Source organism: Trichoderma virens (assembly GCF_000170995.1).
Source record: "Trichoderma virens Gv29-8 chromosome Unknown TRIVIscaffold_87, whole genome shotgun sequence".
Lineage (NCBI taxonomy): Eukaryota > Fungi > Ascomycota > Sordariomycetes > Hypocreales > Hypocreaceae > Trichoderma > Trichoderma virens.
In genome coordinates, this window is record NW_014013662.1 from 55,551 (window position 1) to 75,871 (window position 20,321).

At 44.9% G+C, this 20,321-nt stretch overlaps 6 protein-coding genes across 6 annotated transcripts; 2 read left to right on the forward strand and 4 right to left on the reverse strand.

Annotated features, from left to right (window-relative positions):
- Positions 1 to 746: 746 nt before the first annotated feature.
- On the forward strand, positions 747 to 2,618 carry TRIVIDRAFT_44396 (uncharacterized protein; the record flags this gene model as incomplete). The annotated part of the gene is made up of 7 exons (XM_014096561.1): positions 747 to 905; positions 957 to 1,004; positions 1,056 to 1,203; positions 1,258 to 1,790; positions 1,871 to 1,957; positions 2,045 to 2,429; positions 2,491 to 2,618. The coding sequence occupies 7 exons, from the start codon at positions 747 to 749 to the stop codon at positions 2,616 to 2,618; spliced, it is 1,488 nt and encodes a 495-aa protein (XP_013952036.1).
- A 759-nt stretch (positions 2,619 to 3,377) lies between these two features.
- On the reverse strand, positions 3,378 to 4,585 carry TRIVIDRAFT_44554 (uncharacterized protein; the record flags this gene model as incomplete). The annotated part of the gene is made up of 2 exons (XM_014096562.1): positions 3,378 to 3,431; positions 3,485 to 4,585. The coding sequence occupies 2 exons, from the start codon at positions 4,583 to 4,585 to the stop codon at positions 3,378 to 3,380; spliced, it is 1,155 nt and encodes a 384-aa protein (XP_013952037.1).
- A 2,634-nt stretch (positions 4,586 to 7,219) lies between these two features.
- TRIVIDRAFT_210232 (uncharacterized protein) lies at positions 7,220 to 8,496 on the reverse strand (the record flags this gene model as incomplete). Its single annotated transcript, XM_014096563.1, has 5 exons — positions 7,220 to 7,491; positions 7,548 to 7,957; positions 8,019 to 8,100; positions 8,155 to 8,435; positions 8,488 to 8,496. The coding sequence occupies 5 exons, from the start codon at positions 8,494 to 8,496 to the stop codon at positions 7,410 to 7,412; spliced, it is 864 nt and encodes a 287-aa protein (XP_013952038.1).
- A 3,320-nt stretch (positions 8,497 to 11,816) lies between these two features.
- Positions 11,817 to 13,985, reverse strand: TRIVIDRAFT_1299 (glycoside hydrolase family 3 protein; the record flags this gene model as incomplete). The annotated part of the gene is made up of 1 exon (XM_014096534.1): positions 11,817 to 13,985. A coding segment is annotated over one exon (2,169 nt), but the record flags the coding sequence as incomplete, so codon positions are not given.
- Positions 13,986 to 16,086: 2,101 nt separating this feature from the next.
- On the reverse strand, positions 16,087 to 17,031 carry TRIVIDRAFT_45106 (uncharacterized protein; the record flags this gene model as incomplete). The annotated part of the gene is made up of 1 exon (XM_014096564.1): positions 16,087 to 17,031. One exon carries the CDS (start codon positions 17,029 to 17,031, stop codon positions 16,087 to 16,089), a length of 945 nt encoding a protein of 314 aa, XP_013952039.1.
- Positions 17,032 to 18,797: 1,766 nt separating this feature from the next.
- Positions 18,798 to 19,841, forward strand: TRIVIDRAFT_136949 (uncharacterized protein; the record flags this gene model as incomplete). Its single annotated transcript, XM_014096565.1, has 2 exons — positions 18,798 to 18,837; positions 18,889 to 19,841. Coding segments are annotated over 2 exons (993 nt in total), but the record flags the coding sequence as incomplete, so codon positions are not given.
- Positions 19,842 to 20,321: the final 480 nt, after the last annotated feature.

Below are 20,321 nucleotides of genomic sequence, written 5' to 3' on the forward strand. Positions count from 1 at the left end.
ATGCTATATCATGCTAATCTAATTCCGGCAGATCTAGCCCATACAACTGAGTCTATTCCGGTTCTCATTTGTTCCCAGGAATCGCATTACCAACCGCTTTTACTCAATAGCCTCGTAATGACACTGCTTTAGCTTAAATGGGGGAGCTAGCCATGGAGATCTGTGTTACTATTGACGTCGTAATTCCGACAGGGCCTCTCTGTCCATGTGGAGTACGCAACACCAGAACTCTTTCAGCTTGAACTGCAGCCGTTGCCTATCGGAAGTCGAAGGCTAAACTTGAAGAGATATAAGAGCCGATTTAGTGACCACTCCCTTACATTTCCCCAGACCCCGCGTTTGACTAGATGTGTGGGGAGCCGAGATAGTCTGTAGGCTAAGTTTAGGGCGTCGAGATCGTAGAGTCCGAATCCGAATCCGAAACCGTTCAGTAAATGGGAAAGATAAGCGAAGTCCAGATATATATGCAAGGGATCGGGGTGTCCAGAGACATACCTTTGACTCTGCTAACCTCCAATAGCCATCCCTATCATTATCCAACTGTAGCGCTGCAGCGTTTTGTGTGAACCATGGCGCCTCGGGACTCTCGTGAAAATCTGGAGGGTGTTGTCACAGAATTGGAGAATCAACATCATACGGACGAAAAATTGATCGAATATGATCCAGCACTCGCCAATGCAGCAGATACACAGCAGCTAGGTGCGTTTAGGGTTGTTGCGCGTGCGACTAGAGGCCTTCCCATACTGATGTGCTGCATAGCAAGTATCGGCTACAAACAGGAACTCCAGCGCCATTACTCCACTGTTCAAGTCTTTGCTATAGCATTTAGCATCATGGGGTTGCTCCCATCTATATCCGCAACATTGTGGTTCTCTGTTCCTGCAGGCCCAGTTGGAATGGTTTGGGTAAGTGTGTATCTATGGATACTTAAGCACAGCAGGTTCTGACAGGCATAGGGATGGTTCTCCGCGAGTGCTCTCATTTTCATCGTTGGGTTAGCAATTGTTAGTTTTCCCTACGGTGACCCCCACTTTGAGCACCTCTAATCCTATTAGGCTGATCTCGGTTCTTCTCTCCCGACATCTGGCGGGCTATACTGGTGGACACATTATTTCGCAGCTGACCGATATAAAAACCCGTTAAGTTTTCTTGTAGGATACAGCAACACAATAGGATTAATTGGGGGTATATGTTCAATAGATTGTAAGATGAAGCCCCCAAGAATCTCTCTTACCCTTCCGGCTAATTCTAGTTTAGATGGCTTCGCCTCTTTCATCGTCTCACTTAGTACCATCAGCAGTGATGGAGAATGGGTCCCTAGCAGAGGTCATTTGTATGCGATATTTGTGGCGACAGTTCTCTCTCACGGTTTCCTGGCGACTTCGGCCGGGAGGGTCATGCACCATCTTCAAACTTGGTTTGTTGTCGCAAATTTTGCCTTGATCGTTGCGACAATAATCGCTTTGCCCGTCAGCATGCGACTACGCAACATACCAATCAACTCGGGCAGCTACGTATTCAGTCATTCGATAAATGAGACGACATGGCCCTCTGGATGGGCCTTTATGCTCTCCTGGCTATCGCCAATCTGGACAATAGGCGCATTTGACTCTTGTGTGCATATGAGCGAGGAGGCCAAAAATCCAACAAAAGCTGTCCCAGTCGGGATACTCGCTTCAATTGGAGGTTGCTGGATATTCGGCTTCCTTGTGACAGCGGTGCTAGCTGCTTGTGCTGGTAACAACTTCGACGAGATTTTAGGCACCCCCTTTGGCCAGCCGATAGCTCAGGTAAGAATATCTCGGATTATTCTATTGGCACATAAAGTACCAGCTTCAAATTGCCTTCGTTTCTGACTTTCTACTGGCAGATCTATTACAATGCTCTGGGTAAAAATGGTGCTCTGGGTTTTATGTCTGCCATATCGATTTTACAATATTTCATGGGACTCAGCATTGTACGTTAACCATTCGGAGCAACCACTGCATGATTTATCTCTCCAATTGCGGTTCTTTTTTTCATGATGCTAACAGCTATTATTTAGGTTGTGGCAGCGTCTAGACAGACATGGGCATTCTCACGCGATGGGGCACTGCCGTTTTCTTCGTTCCTCCGCCAAATAAGCAAAACATTTGGATACCAGCCTTTGAGAACTGTGTGGGCAACTTGTCTGACCGCAATCATTATTGGCCTACTATCCTTAATCAACAACGCCGCCGCCAACGCGCTCTTTTCTCTCGCAGCGGCTGGCAATAACGTTGCATGGGCAATTCCAATACTGTGTCGTATCGTCTGGGGCAGAGAGAAATTTCATCCAGGACCGTTCTACACTGGTCGATTCAGCGTTGTTATCGCAATTGCTGCCTTGGTGTATTTGACTTTTGCAACCATATTATGCATGTTCCCAACCGAAGGGCCAAATCCTGATCGTAAGTCCCCCATCCTCAGATATCATCAAGGTGAAGCAGGGTGATATTAACCTCAGTGAAGCATCCGTCATGAACTACTCCGCAGTCGTAAATGGGACAGTGTGGGGGGGTGCGTTGCTTTATTATTTTCTTTGGGCTCATAAATGGTTCAAAGGTCCTAAACACACTCTGGATGTAATGGAAATTTAAGACGGTATTATTTAGAGCACCTTATCACATTGTTAATTGTAACTCACTATTTATTTGCTCAAAGCTCTTCCATATCCCTCGTATATAGTGATACTCCAATCTCCTGAATTGTAATTGCGATAGAATATGACAGAGTGTGGGCATTTCTCGACAAATGCTGCTATCCCTCTGTAACTGGCTAAACAGTCTATAGGTTGTATCCCTTTTTTGTCATTCAGTGCACTTTCTTAGTTCAGATGAGAAATATTTGGCTTAGTGGTATTGTGTGAAAAAATATTATTTTATGGGGGGTAATAGAGCTAACAACTGACGAGCGACCGCCAACCAACGTCAGTCCAAGAGAAGACACCTTGGACAGTTCAATATACACCATCGGAAGTACAAGGATTTCCTTCAGAACTCTACAGCTAGTGATTCATTGACGAGTGCTTAGCTGCTCAATCTTATGGACATATGCAAAGGGCGGGATCTTGGCGATTCAACCGCCAATTATCTGTAGGATGAAACCATATTCTCGGAGACCAGTACTGTGACGATGCGAAAGTTGTAGGAATTCAATCATCTTACTCCAATATTTTCAATAACATGGGGCGACAGTTCCTGGAGGCTCATTATGATGCAAGTATCTGAGGGACATTATCAACTTGGCTATTATTACTTATTCATCTAGGGCCTATATGTTATACGGCAGCCTAGCGACTTCGATGTATTTAAATACCAAAATAGTTCTATATTCAACATGAACGCTATCACAAAACATTATCTTCTGCAAGAAAAGGGGCGGGTTGTGCTTCCATTAGATGTTTCCCGAATCTATGCAAAAGTTAGCCGGTCTGTCTTGCAGGAATCAATTTTGTTCGACTTACAATATCATCAATAGTGGCGTAAGTGCCGGCAACAAGAGCCACAACCCCGATTATAAACGCCAGTGTGCTTCCAAGGGTAATGAGGATATTCTTTCGTGAGAACCAGTTGCCCTTGCAAAGCAATTTAAACCACATAATAGCAGGGATCCAGTAAGAAAATCCAGTAACAAATAGTGCCGAAACAAGGGAAAGTAGATCAGAAAAGATGGGAATAGCTTCAGCAATAACCCAGGCAATAATTGTCAAGAATGCCGCGAGCGAAATCCAGCAAGCCCAGCCCTTGGGAGTATTTACATATCGAATGATCGATTTCTTCCAAAGACGACCATGTATATATCGAAGAGCCACCGTCGAGTTAATGGAGCCAGAGATAAAGATGACAGGCAGCGCAATGCCAAACGTGATCTTGGATATAAGAGGGCCAGACGATAGTAATGCGGGAGATTGGATTGACGGCCCGATGAATGCATAGCAGAGTGCACCCGTCAACGTATAGATAATGATTTGAGCAATACCAGATGACCAGATAGATTTCATGAAGTCCTTTGGAGTATGCATCTCGTCCATGAACGAAAATTGGCCAATGGCAAAACTGAAAGCAAAGATAATATTGCTTACTGCCACAAAAGCCTCGGAGAATGTAACACCCTCTCGAGGCCACGTCGACCACTCCACGCCAGAAAGACCGCCTGGAGAGTCTCGTGCTTTAATGCCTGTAGCGATAATAGTAATTCCAATGGCAGCGATAATTGATGCAAAGTCGATGTATCCAAGTATAGCAATCTCAGTAAATGAAGGCGGTATAGCCAGCAAAAACAGGATGAACGCAGATACAGCCGAAAAAGCAATAGAGCAGACGTGATTCCCATTCAAAGTGCTCAGAGCGATGCTGCCAGTCAGGGCGTGCGAACCAACAGACATCACGAGCTCGAGAACCATGGCAGCGCCAAACAGTTCATAGCCAAATCTTCCGAACAAGAGTGTTCCAGCATCGGCGTAGTGAGAGACTTGAGGGTAGGCCAATTTGACTTGTCCCACGAGGTAACTTGTGAAGATTGTAATTAATCCGAGCGTGATGGTAAGGAAAACTCCTGGGAACATTCCGAGGGTATGATAAGCCGCTGGTAGACTGAGAGCTCCTAGGGCAATGGCTTCGACGATGGTCACAATAGCCAGACGTTTCCAGCCCAGTCGGTGGAAATGCGCATTGCCATCTGCAGCAATTTGCTTCAGTCGATCATTTTGCAACTCATCGCTCGTCTCTCCAAAGATATCGTTGTCGGTTGTAGGGCTTGATTTATCTTGATGGTTTGCATATTTTCTGGCGCTACCCTCTGGGGAATGCTGAGTGTAGACTTCAGAATGCGCACCGGCAATATTATCCGCCATATTGAGAAACCAGAAGATGAAATGTCGCTTCGGTTGATGCCAAGTATATAATTCCTACGAAAAGGGAGTTATGAATACACTTCACCCAGAAAGAATGGGTGGGCTGGTCAGGAGGGAAAACTCTGAGAGCCGAAGAACGGGTTTTTAAACAGGTGGACTTGCTACACTGATAAGCTAGCGGCATGTTCCTCAAACAGGACCCATACCTATGCCGAAAATCCGTCAGATCCAGGTAGATGTTAAACAGTCGGTTGTGCGAACCACCTTGTCCGCTTACAGTATGCTCTCCACGAATCCATCCCGCTTTTCGTATGACCACAGCATTAAGATGTTTTCCCCCGCAATGCAAGATGCCTTGATCTTGATGCAAAATCTATCCACAGCATCCCTGATACAATGGGGAAGCCCATAGATGACACTGTGAGTGGTGCCTCCCCAAAATAAGATGGTGTACTACAACCGGTTTTGTGGCGGCGAGAAAATTTCTAGAAGTTTTCGAGTCATGTTCCACAAACGTAAAATTTTCCGAGTTGGTGGAGCAACCTTCCAATGACATGACGACCAGGCGTTTGTGCGGGACTATTTGTGGATGATATTTGTACAAGATCCATTGTTTTGCATATGATTTGGTAAAATGAGATAAGAAATGGGAAGATTCGTGTTCTATATTCTACTCCAACTTGATATCTCGGTGAAGAACCGAAGCATTCATAAGTTTCTGCTTACACAGGGCCGTTACGACCACGCCATGAGGACAGCCACAATTTGGCCAGAGTCACACAAGTTCTGAATAGGATGACACAAATATCTGCCATCATAATATACTCTATGAACCACGTCGTATTACAGCTCAAAACTGCAAAACCCATAGCCGCGCCCTGTGAGAGATCTTTGACATGTTTTTCGCTGCTGACATGCACAATGTTGGAATATATGGGGCGTTCAAAGCAACTAGTTCAGACAAGTGCATAGTGGGACAACATGATTGGTTAACAGATTAAGCAAAGGGCGCACTTGAGCCAATGCCGACGCTAAGGCGTGCACGAGCCGGAGCGAAAGAAATTTTATCTGTGCCTTATCCCGCAAATACGCGGCATTTGGCGAAATGCTTTTGTTCATTGAGTACTCAACACAGAAAGAAAAGAAAAAAGATAGAGAGTGGCTTCAACACATAGAAACTCAGGCTTTCAATTTTCAGACTTTATACAGAACTTTATTTGCTGGGTCTACAGACTGATGTCACATATTTCTACCTGGCATCTCCTTTTGAGCCCTTCATGCAACTGTCTTGTTTCATGACATCTGCCTGACTCCTTATTTGTAACCCTACGCATGGATCTAAACGGCTGTAGCCGATGATGGTCAGTCTATTGTAGGATTTTCTATTTACCCACAGGATCCAAGGCCTGGTTATAAGCTTAACTGAGCTAAATATTGACCCTTATATTGAAGCACTACTCTTACACATGATATCCCCATTTATGCAGGCATCCATTACCGACGATTGCCATTTGGTATATGTTACCTTTTTTTTTCATCTTTGAGAGTATGCGTGACTGATTCTGGAAATAGCGCCACCAAGTCATATCCGTTTAACGATAATACCAACTTCAAATACATTGGTCAGGATTCAGTACATAATGGTACCATCAAAGTGTCAATTCGGTTAGAGACCTAGGTTCTAAGTAATGACGGCAATAACTCCACGGCTGCCCGTGAGCTAATTAGGGCTGTATATAACTGCCACGTAGTAGGTCCATGCTATTTGCTTAGGTATGTGCTGGTAATGACCAAATTTACCAAAGGCCCTATTATCACCAAGGGAAGTATGTAACTGTGTAGGTAGTCAAGCCCTGTCAACCTCGTAGCTGTTCAAACTCTACGGAGTACGGGAGCTTGCTATTAGAACCCATATAATAGAGACTAAATTTAAGATCAATATGAGAGTTTTAATAAAGCCGTAACATCTAGTTCAAGAAAAAGCTATGCCCCAAGCTCTGGGTTAGACTCATATTATTGATCTTTCTTTAGTAACACCACCATTTCGTAATAATAAAAATAGCTATTCATCTTTTCTCTATAAGAGACAGCGTTTATTCTATCATGTGCTAGGACCTCAGCTACCTTATCACGTGAATACTGGTACGGTTTTCCCGCTCCACCTCGACGAAGACCTGTGTCACAGACTCTTGGGTGATATGTAATTTCAGCCATATGGCGAATGTCTGTGCAACTTTTATTATAGACTAATTACCTTTTGGATATTTTAGACTGATTGATCGAGATGCACGAACGCATTTTAAATACTGTAGTCATAATAGATTACTCTCATATTATGCATAAACCTTTGTGGTTTGATTCTATCTGCGTTTGCAACCATAACTGCGATAAGTAATCGCCGAACCAAAAAACTTTTAAATATCAGCGCTTGGGTATATGATGGCCACCCGACGTCCCATCGTAAAAGAAAAAAGACCTAAGAAAACATTTATATAAAAAAAAAAGTGCAAAGCCCTCTATGAAAGGAAAAAGAAAATTAATTTGTTGCAACGCCACAGCTCTTAGGGTCATCGTCACAGGTGCAAGTTGATGGTGCATAGACCCAGCCAGTGAGACGACTGTACTTCTGTTAGCTCCGTCAATGTTTCACTTGAGATCTATAAGGTGAACTTACTTGGCGATATCACTGGCATAGCAGTGAGTAGCAATGTTGCTCTGCAAGTTACCAGTCTTTGAGATTGAACCAGAATTATAGATACGAGCAGCGCGATAGTAGTCAGAAACATCGCCATTGCCAGAGAGATTGATGCAGTGAGCCAAGCCATCGCCAGAGGTGGTGCCAGCAGTACCCTCCCTGATCATTTCATGGATAGTCTTTGACGGGCATGGTGTCGTAAGTTTGTTATTATCATTGCAGGAGGCTTTGCCGTTATGGTTCTGCATCACGCCAGGGTTGCGGACGCCAAGATCAGTCGTGTTCACCCGCACGCAGCCATGTGACTCCTGCATAATCACAGCCAGAATAAGGCGATGATCGACTCCCGTTGCATCAGCCGCGACTTGAATGCCATCCCAGATAGCTTGCTACAGTTTATGGCGATTAGAGATGAGCTTGCGGAGAAACAAGTTTGGAATGTCAACATACCACTTCAGCAATATCATTGTTGGGAAGTCGCCAGTTTAGATATTGACATGCGACATACATTTGGAGTTTGTAGTTGTTGAACCTGCTTCGGTTAGAGTTTGCCGGTCATACCGGTATTGCACTGATCTACACTTACATATCCTCAAATGAAACCCATTTATCTTTGGAGGGCCACCCGGCAGCGACAGATCCGTTGCCAAGATAGAGGTGATACCAGTCAGTTCCATTGCCAACGCCATCCTCGATATTGCTATTATCAAATCGGGCCAGGTTTTTGTTGGTGACTTTTCCTCCTATCTCGCGGGCTGCGATTTGGCCACTGTTGGAGGCACGAAGAGAAAGGCCGGTGAGAGAAGTCAAGTATGAGGGCAGAGCTGCCACGAGGGCTGCGCCCGCTACAAGCGAAGAGACGGAAAGCTGGATCGTTTACTTAGTACCACTGCATCTTGGGGGGCTTCAAAAGTCTTACCTTGACCATTGTAAACGATGGAAGTTGGAATAAAGTGTTGCTACCTGAAAGTAGAAGGCAATAATCAACAAACACTTGACAAGATCTAGGGCTGCGGCTATCCTAGTATTTCTGTAATTCTGGGGGACATGGAGCCTTATGCACGGGAAAACCGCTAGATATATAGTGGTAGTAATATGATTATATATTTAGATTTATCATGGCTCAGCTGCGACTCCATCTTCCTCTTCCGGTCATATTTTGTATGCCGCAAGTGATAGAGTCTAGTTCCTTCGTGGCTTTACTCAACTGCAGCTTACTGCTATGCGCTATCAATAGTTCACAGCCAGGGATAAGAATCCCTGCTCCAATCTACTGGTAGGCTTCCTAGACTAGAGCCTCAAGTCGCTTATGCCTAGGGTATGTGATAGGTCCGAGTTGAGAGCTAAACCTAATCCTATGACCTGACCTAGACGTTTACGAGCTATTCAGGTTTGCCAGACGCCCACGCGCGCAGCACCCTTAGCATCTCCCCTTTGCTAATTTTAATCTTTGCCATGCAACTTAGGATTCATTAGTATAGCATCATCCAAGCAAACAGCATGCTTTATATAAATAGTACGGCAGCGAATACTGTACCTGTGAACATCGACTTTGATCGCGCTGGGAACAGGCCGACGAGCGAGAAATATAGCTCCAAAGATTCATGTCCAAGAATACTCCCTACCAGTGCCTGTACTCAAACTCTTGCATCGCAGTGCAAGTGAATCTGCGTTACTGCCTGACGCAGGTCTGCAAATATTGGGAACGCTCTTGGGTTGACGAGAATCCAGGGGCGGCCATGGGAAAACTCAGCGCGAGTTCCACCAGCTTCTTTTTCTGCCTCTCCGCTCTTCAATGCGAAGTATATCCGACGCCTTCTTTTTTTAGCGTATCCGTCAAGGCTCCGTCCGCTGCTAATTTCAGCCTAAGCTAGCCATCTGCAGGGGTAGCTTCTGGCAAACTCCATTACTGCATTAATCGGCGGTGAGTTTTGCTCTTGGCGCGTCTAAACGCCCCGTCCTGGCGTGAGGCTGAGTATCACGGACGAAACAATAAGCCACACCGGGTTCATTCGGTGCCGCTTGGTGCCTCCTGGTGCCTGACGATCGACCAAACCACGCTACAGAGTTGGGTTTGAGTTAACGTTGCCACAGGTACGAAGCAGTGGCGTGAGCTATTGAATTACGGTTCAGCCACTGTCGAGTGTTGAATACATGTATGCAACGGATAATCCAGGCACGGAACGGACGGCCTTCGAAATGGCGCAGACTCCACAGGTCAAATTTTGCGGGTCTGTGGCAATCCGAGAGACACATTACGGAGTGACAGTATGCTCCATAGCAGTACGGAGTACAGTAAGACGATATGCTATATTAATCATCTCTTGGCCTTAACAAGAGTGCCATTCTCTACATCTTGGCATCTAGCTCGTCATTCCCATGAGCTACCGAATGGCTCCGGGTTGTCGAATATAGGAGCTGTTGTACAGAGCAGAAGAGGGACGCCATCCGCACACTTGGTTGCTGACCACGTTGACGGCGATGACTGGGCTCTGGTTTGTCACAAGCCAAAAGTTGGTCAGCAATATGAGCCCAGCTGCAGCCGCACTATCACCAATGCGGGCAACATACTTTAGCTGCGGACACTGCTAGTGTATTTGTGAGGATCGTCTAAGCCAAGTGAGTGCTTATTGCAAGAGGTGATTCGCGTGAACAGCTTTGAAGGAATAACGTGGCACCAAAGAGCAGCGACGCCGCCAAATTCGTAAATTATATACCTTGTTGGTCTGATGCGATTTTTTGGGTTGACGACAAAAGAGGCTCCAGAGGTAGTCATTTCGCCCATGTCAAATTAATGAGGCCGCAATAATATGTCCCTACAGGGTAAATGAGACCGTGGTTTTATTGATATCAACCTTTCTGCATCCTTTCTGTTCCGTTGAAAAAAATTATGAAGGAACAAATTAATAAACCAAAATCAAGCCCTATGCTACACTTGTTCTACAGTCTCATGGCGGGTGGGAGAAAGATGACTTATGGAGGCCTGAAATTTGATAAATTTGAACTCAGCTTACTAACAGGAAATATAATCGTCAGTGTTAGTATTCCCACCCACTCACTTGCCGATGGCAAAGATTGCTCGAAACAAATAGATTACAGATATCTTTCATCTCGTGTTAAAGGACCCCCTCCTTTCATAATAACATACCGGCTTGTATCTATAAGCACACAGTGCAACGCATTCCCTGAGAAAACCGCGATGGGCTATCACGCAGTTGTGGTGAATAGCTTGTATTTGCACGATGAAAGGAACAATACAGTGGAGCATAGCGCAAAATCCTGGTGGCGATTGATTCTGATGGATATTCCTGACGACTGATGGCAATTTGTTCTAGTATTATGTCACAAAATCTGACCAGCCTCGCCGCTCCTTTGCAACCTACCTAACAAGTACCTCTCGCAGACTAAGTCGGGCTAGCCGAAGGCCGCTTCAATGCTCCCGTGCGACTCAATGAATTTTTCGCCGTTTGTGTGAACTATTGCTTAGTCAGACGGCTTGCCAAATAGACAGCTTTGGCAAGAGCACAGCCGATGTTAGTGATTAAAGGATAAGGAACTACATGTACCTAACATTAACTGGTACACCAATATACAGCCATCGAAATGTCAGCTAACCGTTAAAGAAAGCTGCAGCTTAGGCTGAGCATATGTCAAATGTGCCATGGAACATGCTAAGCATGCACCTTGATAGTAAAAAGATGTCTCGTATAGCAAAACAGGTCGTATACGAAGGCTGATTTCTCCTGAACAACATCTCTAGGATTGATAGCTTAATACCGGCATGATGGCGTGGATTGAGTTACGGTGAACGCCACTACCCTGGCGGGGGGCGTAACTGCCGTATCAGCTCGTAAAAGCGGACATCGACCACTTCGTATTGGTACCGCATTGGGGGTGCCGAAACACGACTCAGGGAGAAAAGGGTCCGACGAAACGTTTCATGGACGAAATTCGTATTTACTGGTAGAATTACGTCAATAAACATAGATGTAGTCGCTATTAACCTCTGCCTTGTACATGGACGCAGTTCATTGTCTGGCTTGAGCCGATTGGCGTAACGCACTCTACATTAATCGTTACCTCCCTAATTTGAGTCTATACAAACTCTCTTAGAGGATGAGATAGATAATATCATGGAGGGATGCTTGTATCATTTAATATGTTCTACAGCAAGCATGAATCATCGTAGTCCGCACTGATCTGTGACCTTGGACGCCGAGCTCATAGCCATTCAAGATCAATACCCTTCTATGGTTGGGGAAAATGGTCTAGCACAGTTTCTTCTCCTTGGATTTGGAATCCTGCTGTGGGCCCATCTGCACTCTCTACATCAATCTCGAGTGTGTATGCACCAGGATACAGAACAAGATTCCCGCTGGAATCATTGCGTGCAATTTGTCCAACATTGACTCTCAGGTCAATTTTTGTCGTCTCACCAGGCTGAGTACCATGAGCACGAGCATAAGATACCAAAGTCTTCAGAGGATAAGGCTGTGGTCCAGAATCTGAACTCTTTACAAAGAGCAGCGCAACGTAGTCGGACGTTGTTGAACCCACGTTCTCCACGTTGATCTGAAAAACATCAAATTCAGCCAAGTCTTTTGGATCCTCTGCATTGATGAAATCGGCTGTATCATATGTGCCTCTGCCGCTGCCTCCTGTTTTCCATGAGATATTGAATTTGGTGTAGTGTATACCCGTGCCAAATGGTATTACTGAGCCGTTATACCACCGATATGTTCTGCCAGGATTAGATGAACTTGGTCGCAAAGACTGATCTGTCATTGGCACTTGAGTGATATAATTCGCAGGATATTGGGTAACAGGTAGTCGCCCAGCCGGAGCAGAAGCGCCGCTGAGTATGTCAATCAATCCTGATCCAAATTCTTGCCCGGGATAACCCATCCAGAGCAAACCCTTCACATTTTTATTTTGTAAAAGAGAGGAATCATCGACCTGGCCACCACCAACTTGCACCACAACAACAGGTTTTACTGCTGCCAGTTGTTTTATAAGATTCAATTGTGCTCCAGGCCAGTCAATGGAGGTCCGGTCATGAGCCTCGGCCTCAACTTGCTCATCAATTCCGCCAATGTACACAACTACATCGGCTTCCTGGGCAGCACTGACTGCGGCGGCAAATTGTGACGTATCATTTGAGAGGACGTACTGTAATCCTTGCGAATATGTAACATTCCAGTTGTATGCAGACGAGTTTGCAGTAGGAACAGGAATAGTCTTATAAGGAGCAACCCCGTTGTAGTTGCCGAACATTGAGACAGAAGCATTGTTGGCCCATGGACCGACGAACAGGACTGTCTGGCCCATTGGACGGATAGGCAGGATATTAATACCTTCAACAAGTGCAGTATAGGCAAGCTTCTGTGTCGATGGCGTGTTTACGTCTGAAACTCCAAGAGTTCGATACTCTTGACCCTCAGGAGGATCAAAATACCCAAGGACAATAAGAGAGCTGTACAGCCGACTGAGAGCTTGATCAAGCTGAGCTTCTGTAGTGTAATTGTTTTGAACAGCTGATGCTATATTTGAAGCATATGCTGTTCCGCAATCCAAGTCTGTGCCGTTGTTGATTGCGAAGGCTACTCCTTGGGCAGCAGATTGACCAACATGGTGCTGGTTAAAGACGCCATCTACTGCACCACAATCTCCGGTTACCCAATGAGCTGAACTTCCCCAGCCCCAATGATCTCGCAACACAGTGTCCAGCATATAGGAATTGGCACATGAGGGATGTCCGTTGACTGCATTGTAACTGCACATGACGGCTCCAGTCTTGGCATCACGGAAGCAAGACCGAAAGCTGGGGAGGTAGTATTCGGCCAAATCTTGAGTGCTAATAATAGCGTTGTATGAGCCGCGGACTACTCCATCAGAATCCTCAATATCATAACCAGCAAAGTGCTTGCACGTCGAGACGACCTTGGACTTGGCTGGGCCAACACCGCCTTTCAATCCCACAACATAATTGTAAGCATACTGTGCAACATGATAAGGATCCTCTCCGGGAGTTTCTTGACCGCGACCCCATCGAGGATCCCTATAGGGGTTAATGTTTGGAGCCCAGTAGTCCAAGCCAGCCTTCAGATGATTGCTGAAAGCTCGTGCTTCTGTGCTGACCGCTGTTGCAATATCATGGACAAGATGGTCATCGAATGCTGCTCCAAGAACTATGGGAGATGGGAATTGAGTGGATGAGTTGAATGCCACATTCCCTTGAGTGAAAGTGCTATTAATTCCCTGGCCTGGAGAAACTCCTGCAAGCCCATGGAGAGCTTCATTCCGCCATTCGTATGGAGGAAGGCCAAGTCGCTTGACGCCTGGTGCATTGTTGACCAAGTTTGCAGCCTTCTCGTCCAATGTGAGCTCAGCAATTATGGCTGCGGCTCTGGCTTCTCTGCTGAGACTCGTATACAGATGCCAACTTGACTTAGAGGGGGTTGAGTACAATCTGGAAACGGTATTTCATTATTGGGGAAGAGGGAGTAAGCCCTTGGAAATAGAGATAACTCTACCAATGTAGTTAACAAGAGTATCCTCATGACTAGATTGAGAGAGATCAAATATGGTTGCACTATCGAAAATTCTGTTAGATGATTACACTTCTTTTTTGTTTTGCTAGTTTTGCTTTTAGCTGTCTTCTCAACTTTATATTACACAGCATCGAGTTGGTTCGTAATTTAGCCATATTAGATTGTTCACCAGAAAGAGAATGTATTTATTCAGCCTATTTAAAGTTCAGCCATTTCATTGGCATCTTTCTTCTTTATCAATTGAAGAATGAAGTTTGGTGAGATGTTCTAGAGGGAATCATCACTGCTGATCTTTTCGACGTTGGGGAAAACAGGTTTTAATTGAATGAAGTCTCCGCGGGGGATTCCCTCTTTCAGGTATCTAAATGCAAGGTGACGAAAATCATGAGCTTTATTCTGCCAGAATATGATTACTCGCACTATTCTCTCATTTCTACGTTCTAAATCGTCGTGTTAATATTTAGAGGCTTCTACGATCGCCTCTGATGTGATCATGAGGGGAGAGGGAGTTGGTGGTGTGGATCTTGATAACATCCGACGGAACGGCAAATCCCCGATCCGCTTTGAGAGCAACACCATTGCATACTAGAGAAGCATTAATATGATTGATTAGAATTAAGCATTGGGATAAAGACTCGAGTCCAAACTAGTTCAATTTCCATAAAGTGACGTATGGAGATCGACAATACAGTTACCCTAAGTATTGCCGTCGGAATAAAAAATATAATGAATCGTGGTAATGAGACTCGACATGTTTAATATTTGGGAGAATGTCAGACAGAGGTTAAGCCGTTCTCAGTTTGGGAAAAGTATCAATCATTTTATTCAATATGCTTTAATAAGGGGGGAATAGAGTATTTCGTTAACATATAATAGCGCTGATAGAACGATTCTGAAGCTATGTACTACAAGCTGGTTACAAAAGTAGTAAATACCTAGTATATCCATTACTCATACAGCTTCAGTGGACCGGAATACTCAAGTGATTGTATATACTCGAGCTCATCAACATCGGCTACCATATTTGTCCACCACTTGTCAATATCTTGCTGGAAATGCTTCACAACCTCGCCATCACTCAAGTCGATTGGCTGATAACCCAATGCGGTTTGAGTAAGCTGCGCCTTTTGACCGTCTGAGTTCCATATTCGTCCGTACGCTTATTGGTTCGTCTTGATAAGAATTGTGAGCTAAGGTAACCGTGTGCTCCGTGAAGTTGAACTCCATCAAACCTAGCCTTTTCTAGATATTCGGCGGCGTATGCGAAGCCTTCAACTATTTCATCTATTCCGCCTTACTAGCAGCATAAGGCTTGCCGAACATCATGTCCATCTTTGGCTCTGTTTTACACTCATTAGCAAGTACCCAAAAGTCCAGGGCAACTTCTTTCACAGAGTTGTACATCAGACGCGGATATAGCTTCTTTGCTCAACCGATATTGAACCTGTCTGCCTGGATGACTAATTTGGCTAAGGACGAAACTTCCATGTGCTTTAGCACCTTGGGCTATTTCTTGAAATTTTTCAAAGCGAGACCCGTGAAATTCACATTCAGGAGTGATAATCATATCTCCTATGTCATCCAAAGCGTCGAAGAAATATCGATGTTGCCGGTAATAATCATGCCCCATCCACCCTCTCCCCGTCCGGAAGGCGAAAAAATCATGGGTTTACGTAGCGGTGACGGTTCGGCTCCCCTTCGTTCCGTACCGCGCATAAGTCATGATGAACGAATTTCTCTCAGCTATTCGATGACAGACATGGCTGAAAATTTTCTTTGAGGGTTTTTTCCCCCGCATCCATCCATCCATCCATCCATTAATATCACCCAGTGGTCATTTTTGAAGACTTAATAAACTTGAGGGAAAATCATGAATCAGTATTGGCATGAAATTCTCGAACTTAATGGTACAATGCTTAAGCAATTGAGAGTTGCAAATATTAGAACGTTTTTAAAGTACATCATTTCTATAGCGGTTCTAGGTGCTGAGAAAATCCTGTCATATACTTCATACCTGAATCACACATAATGGCCACAACTGTAGAACCAGGGTTGAGACGTTCTGCTACACGTAATGCAGCCGTGACATTAGCCCCAGTTGAAAGCCCGCAGAATAGCCCTTCTTCACGGGCTAACCGAAATGCCATGGCCCTCGCTTCGGTTGTTGAAACTCCCTGGAACTCATCTGCTATTCCGTCGTGCCATAATGGTACAACATAGCCAGCTCCTATACCATCAATGTTGTGAGATCCTGACGGACCACCCGACAATACAGCAGATTCTGCTGGCTCAACAGCAACGAAACGGATCCGATTGTCGCGCTGTCGGAGGCGTTCTGATATACCTCGGAGAGCAGCTCCCGATCCGACGCTCTGCACAAAGACGTCGATGCGGCCTTCTGTTTGTTCATAAATCTCATCTGCGAGCTTTGTATAGGCAGAGATCTGGTCGGTATTATCCATCTGGGCTGTGATATATGCCCCCGTTCTTTTGGCCAGAGCATGTGCCTCGCGAATCATATACTTGGTGAGCTTCTCAGTTTGTTTGCCGTTGTCACTTGGTATGACTGTCAATTTGGCGCCGAGAAGCCTCATATGGTCAAGTTTCTCCTTTGAAAAGGCGTCTGATGTCACCACATGAAGTGGATGTTTTTTAACGGAGCAAACTAATGCTAGTGATACTCCAGTGCTGCCTCCAGTGTATTCAACGACATCACCGCCTGGTTTCAGACGACCGTCGTTTTCGGCAGCAGTAATCATCGCGAGAGCCATGCGATCTTTCATACTACCAGTCGGATTGCTGCTTTCAATCTTCAAGAGGATACGTACTCCATTTGATGGGACAACATTATGAAGCTGTACAATGGATGTATTTCCGATGGTATCAAGTATGTTAGATCGTGTTGAAGCCATCTTTCCAGTTGTGCCAATAGATCCCTAAAAAAAATCCAACTTCTTATTCTCTGAGTCGCCGTATGGAACAAGTATCAGCGAGCAGCTTTAATGCTTTTAAATGGAACAGAACTGTCAAACTTGAAGTTGTTGATAGGGGGTCCAGAAGATCAGGTAGTGGCCAAGATGTGTAGGAGAGGGCAGTGGAGCCGTGAAAAAGAAGGAATCTGTGAATAGAACTGGCGAGGGAAAGGGCTTGTTCTTTATTATTACGCCAACAATGCGTTTAGTATTCATAAATCTCTTCTATCTCCCTATTAGCAGTCTAGTTGCCAGTTGCTATCTTTCTGAATGCTGATTAGTCTTTTCTTTCCATAATAGAGGTTATTTTACAAGGGTACTGTTGTCCGTAACGAGTATAGCGCCACTATTTACGTAACCCGCAAGGCTACTGCTTTCTCAATCGAGAAAGAATTTGCTTCAATCTATGTTCTCCGTACAAAGTTTTTAACGAGGGCTATCATCTTATGACAAATGCATTATATACAGCTATAAACTATGGCAGCTCTATCCAACTTCAATTACTAATGGTAGAATCTAATCTATGACTTGTGAAAACGGCTCAAGACGAACGCTTAATAATCATGTCATTGCTGGCTAAGTGGCTATCGTTTCCACTGAATCGTTCCATTTGGGTTGACATTCCCTCTGATCCCTCTGATCCCTCTAGCACCAAAGCATATTATAATGCGAGATGCCAGCGGGGATATATTGATAATGAACTCCGTGAATACACAATTCTATTCCTCTCAACCTTGTTAATGAACGACTTACTCCACGATAATGGATAAGTCCCATACATCTACGAAAATCTACTACTATCATTGATACCAGCAAACAAGTATGCTTACTTCTCAATTTTCCAACCAAACTCCCAAAGCGAAAGGTAGCTCAAGTGCCTCTACGGGTAAGATATTGTTCTACAATTCAAAACTCCCCGATTTCCAATCTCGCCGCCCGACATGTGTCCAGTCGGCTGATGGACTTGACTACCGTGAAATGCAGGGTAGTGGTCGTCCACAGCTGGCCGAAATGGTGAGATTTGACAGACTATTATGGAGGACAACAAACTTGGAACTAAATAGCGTAGGATGACTGTTTGTCACTTCGTCAAGCCGCCGCGCAAATTAGCGGACCAATGAACGAACTTGTGCAGCTGGAACACATGGGGATGTATGAGTGCCCCAGCAAGTGGCTGCAGTGGCGTCTCGCGTGGCCAGATACATTCCCAATTTTTTCTTTCTCGATTTTCGTCTAAACGCCTAAGATTCAGCCAGAGCCTTAACTGCTGCACTAATTGTCTTTGTGCCCTCCTACTCGCTATTCGGGTTAATTCTGGTGTTGCACTTTCTGCACTCGGAAACAGTCCGCAGATAATACTCCGTTAGTCGCTTTGGTTGGTTCAACCGCCAGCCGGCTAAGATCGCCTGATGTGGTGAAATTCTGTGCTATCGAGTCTCGGGTAATCCGAATTTGATAATAGCCGGAGATACCTCATCATTGCACAGATAGGCAAACAGGTACCAAGTACGGAGAATGCTGCAAGTGTTGCCGAACTCCTCACAATTTGCCAGTCCTAGCGCGCAATATATATGTCTCCCCCGCCAGTGTCTGTAATGTAATATTTCTCCTTGATGCTCTATAGTTTTCACTTCGCGCTCTTGGATGCTTAAGCCTACACTCACTCTGCGCAAGATAGACATCTGACTGAAGTTTGCTAAATGGCGGGTATTGCAATTTTAGGAGCTGGCATTTTTGCCACAGAAGGTAGGTAGTAACCTGCATGTTGCAAAGATCCATGGCACTAACTCTCTCTAGAACACCTGCCTGCGCTTGTGCTAAACAAGGCGAATATCAAGGCAGTCTACTCTCGTTCTAAATCTACTGCATCCACACTTGTGGCAGAAGCAAACAAACTCGGTGTCACCAATCTTGACCTTTACTCAGAAGACACATCTGGACATACGCTCGACGATCTTCTTAAACGCAGTGATATTGAAGCAGTGATTATCGTCTTACCAATTCTGGTGCAGCCATCAATTGTTAGGCGTTGCTTAGCTGCTGGCAAACATGTGCTTTGCGAAAAGCCAATTGCCAAAGATGTTGCAACTGCCCGCGAATTAATCGAGGACTACAACAAGCTGTACGCAGGCAAAGGGCTTATTTTCAACATTGCTGAGCAATTTCGATTTATGCATGAATTCGAACTTGGTCGAAAATGGATCGTGGAAGAAAAAGCTGTCGGCGATATTACCCAAGCGCACCTCAGAATATGGCGCAATCAACCTCCAAACGGGAAATGGTACGAAACTCCGTGGAGAAAAGTACCAGAATATCAAGGAGGTTTCTTGCTCGACGGTGGAGTTCATCAAACAGCTATGCTGCGATACATTTCAGGTCAAGAGGTTGTTGAAACCGCAGGTTTTGCTCGTCAGGTTGCGCCTCACCTCCCACCTCTTGATACTCTTAATGCCGGTATCCTACTGAGTGGCGGAGGAACTGGGACCATATCAATGTCTTTTGCGTCTACACGACGGGCTTCGGAGCTTACTATCATTGGATCAAAGGGTAGCTTCTTCTTGACTGATGGTCCCGATGGCTTCTTGTTGTCTCTTGATCTTGCTACTGGAGAGAGGAGATCGGAAACAATAAGAAGTAAAGGGGTGGAACTAGAAATTCAAGCATTCTTAGAAGCGGTTAAAATGGGGAAATCGGAAAAGAAGGCAGGCCCAGAGGAAGCACTGAATGATCTGGCAATTATAGAAAGCATGTGCTCCGGTGGAGGCAAGGTGGACTTATACTGAAGCGAATATTCGTCCTCTTTTCTGAGGAGGCATTTGCATAAAAGCCATCAGCTCTTGAATATTACCATACTATGAAGACGCCGGATGTATATGTCTCTTGTAGTAGATAAATTCCTAAATAACGAATCTGATACATATGCATCGAATATAGTGCATGCGAAATATTATTCTTTTATTTGAGCTAGAACGCACGAACAAATAAGGGCAGATCCAATAGCAGTGTACCTATAAGCGATAGTAGACAACTAATGTAAGCATATGTGTGAACTTTCCAAAAAAGAATGCTTCTACATTCATCGATGCGCTTGGAGCTTCTAGTCGATTCATTTGACATGCATTATGGGCTGTGTGGTAGATAAATTATCTCGACAATTCATGTCTTGCTGATATTTGTGACCAGTAAAGCCTAATAGCTTTGGAGCTGACCCAATTGAAAGAAATTCATGG